Source organism: Diabrotica undecimpunctata, chromosome 11, assembly GCF_040954645.1.
Source record: "Diabrotica undecimpunctata isolate CICGRU chromosome 11, icDiaUnde3, whole genome shotgun sequence".
Taxonomy (NCBI): Eukaryota; Metazoa; Arthropoda; class Insecta; order Coleoptera; family Chrysomelidae; genus Diabrotica; species Diabrotica undecimpunctata.
In genome coordinates, this window is record NC_092813.1 from 21,115,875 (window position 1) to 21,117,860 (window position 1,986).

The 1,986-nt window shown below is 33.6% G+C and overlaps 1 protein-coding gene across 1 annotated transcript; it reads left to right on the forward strand.

Annotated features, from left to right (window-relative positions):
- Nucleotides 1–583: 583 nt before the first annotated feature.
- On the forward strand, nt 584–1,738 carry LOC140452749 (uncharacterized). The gene has a single exon (XM_072547074.1). It carries the CDS (start codon nt 584–586, stop codon nt 1,736–1,738), a length of 1,155 nt encoding a protein of 384 aa, XP_072403175.1.
- Nucleotides 1,739–1,986: the final 248 nt, after the last annotated feature.

Consider the following 1,986-nt stretch of genomic DNA (forward strand, 5'->3'; position numbering starts at 1 on the left):
TATATTATTGCTCAATCAAAATCACAGGGATTTGGTTATGACATTTACTGGTGAATTGATTAATAAAAATTATAGTTCTCCTAAGGATCACGTTGGATTAAATGTAGAGATTGGTAATCATAAAAACAAAAGTGTATCACATAATGCTATAAGTACTAGTCAGGAGCGAGGAGGGATGGAGGTATCTGGGTCTGAGGACTCAGAATACTGATTCCCCTCTCGTCTTGACCTGGTACACATGTTTTTAACATTATATATGTTCAATCATCACGCCCCACTAAATATTAAACAATGGAATATAAGATCTTATAATACCAATGTTGATAACTTAAAAGTTCTTATTAATGACTATAACCCTGATATTGTCCTCATTAGTGAGTCTTGGCTATCTAACCAACACATAATTAGATGCAGAGGGTATCACATTATCAGAAAGGATCGAGGTGATGGATATGGGGGCTTAATTACCCTTATCAAATACAATATAGATTTTCGGGATATTCATATTAACAATCCTGGTTTTAATTCAGATGTTCAATTTCAACTCATCTTTTTACCCAAGCATAATTTAAATATATTAAATATGTATTGTCCTTTGGACAATCTCATTTCCAAAACATGCTGGTCTTCTTTGGTCAACTCGATCAACAAACTTCTACTCATCATGGGTGATCTAAATTGTAATCATAGAGCATGGGGAAGCTCAAGAGATAGTGTTAATGGCAGAAATATTTTGCAAACTGCAGAAGATCTTAAGTTAATTTTTCTTAATGATGGTTCTCCAACAAGATTGGTTCGTCCTGGTGGCAGCAAATCAGTAGTTGACTTATCATTGGCTTCGATAGATGTGGCACCTAAAATTAGTGGATGGACCACCATTCCAGATACAGGATCTAGTGATCATTTTCCCATTCTATGCTATGTCGGTATCCCAACACAGGACTCTAATCAGGTTTCTAAAATAAGAAATTTCAAAAAGGCTGATTGGCTTTCTTTCCATGAAAAACTAGACTGTATTTTCTCATCGTTTCCAATTGAGGACTATGAAAATTTTATCGAATATATATCATCAGTGGCAGACACATCAATTCCTTGGACCTCCTCTCATAATAACAAATATCACATTGCATGGTGGGATGATTCATGTGCTCATATAATACAAAAGAGAGTTTTAGCTATTAATACATTTAAAAATTCTCCTAGTGTTGAAAACTATATAGAGGCTAAAAAATTCATAGCGAAAGCTAGAAAATTTCTAAAATTAAAGCGAAAAATAAGCTTCAGATCCTTTTGTAGCAAACTAAATAGAAATACTCCCCTTAAAGATATTTGGAATAAAATTAACAAGGTTTCTGGTAGTAAATTGTCTCTTTTATCTCAATTACCACCTGAGGAGATAGCTCAAGAAATTTTAACATTTCTCTCACCTATTTCTGGAGACTTTGAATTACTTTTCAGTCCTCTGCAGTATTCTGAGAATCCCATATCATTTGATAAATATCACAATACTCTTCTATCTAAAACTGATTCTGCTACGGGTCCTGATCAGGTTTCATACTCTATGTTAAGAAATTTACCGCACTCTGGATCATTACTCTTAATTCAATTCTTTAATGAATGTATCCGGAAGGGACAGGTTCCTCTCTCGTGGAAACAAACGGTCATATTACCCATTGTTAAGCATGGAAAGGATAAAACTGACCCACTTTATTATAGGCCAATAGCTCTATCATCCTAGTTGGTAAAATGGTGGAAACATTAATTAAAAACAGAATTGAGTGGTTCTTAGAACACAATCATATTTTAAATCCATTGCAACTTGGTTTTAGAAGGGGTAGAGGTTGCATGGAATGCATTTCATTACTAAATTCTAAAATACTACAAAAATTTTCATTGAATCAATTTACCATAGGACTTTTCCTAGATATTTCAGCAGCTTATGATAGTGTCAACATCTCTCTGTTATACTCTAAACTAATTAAATAT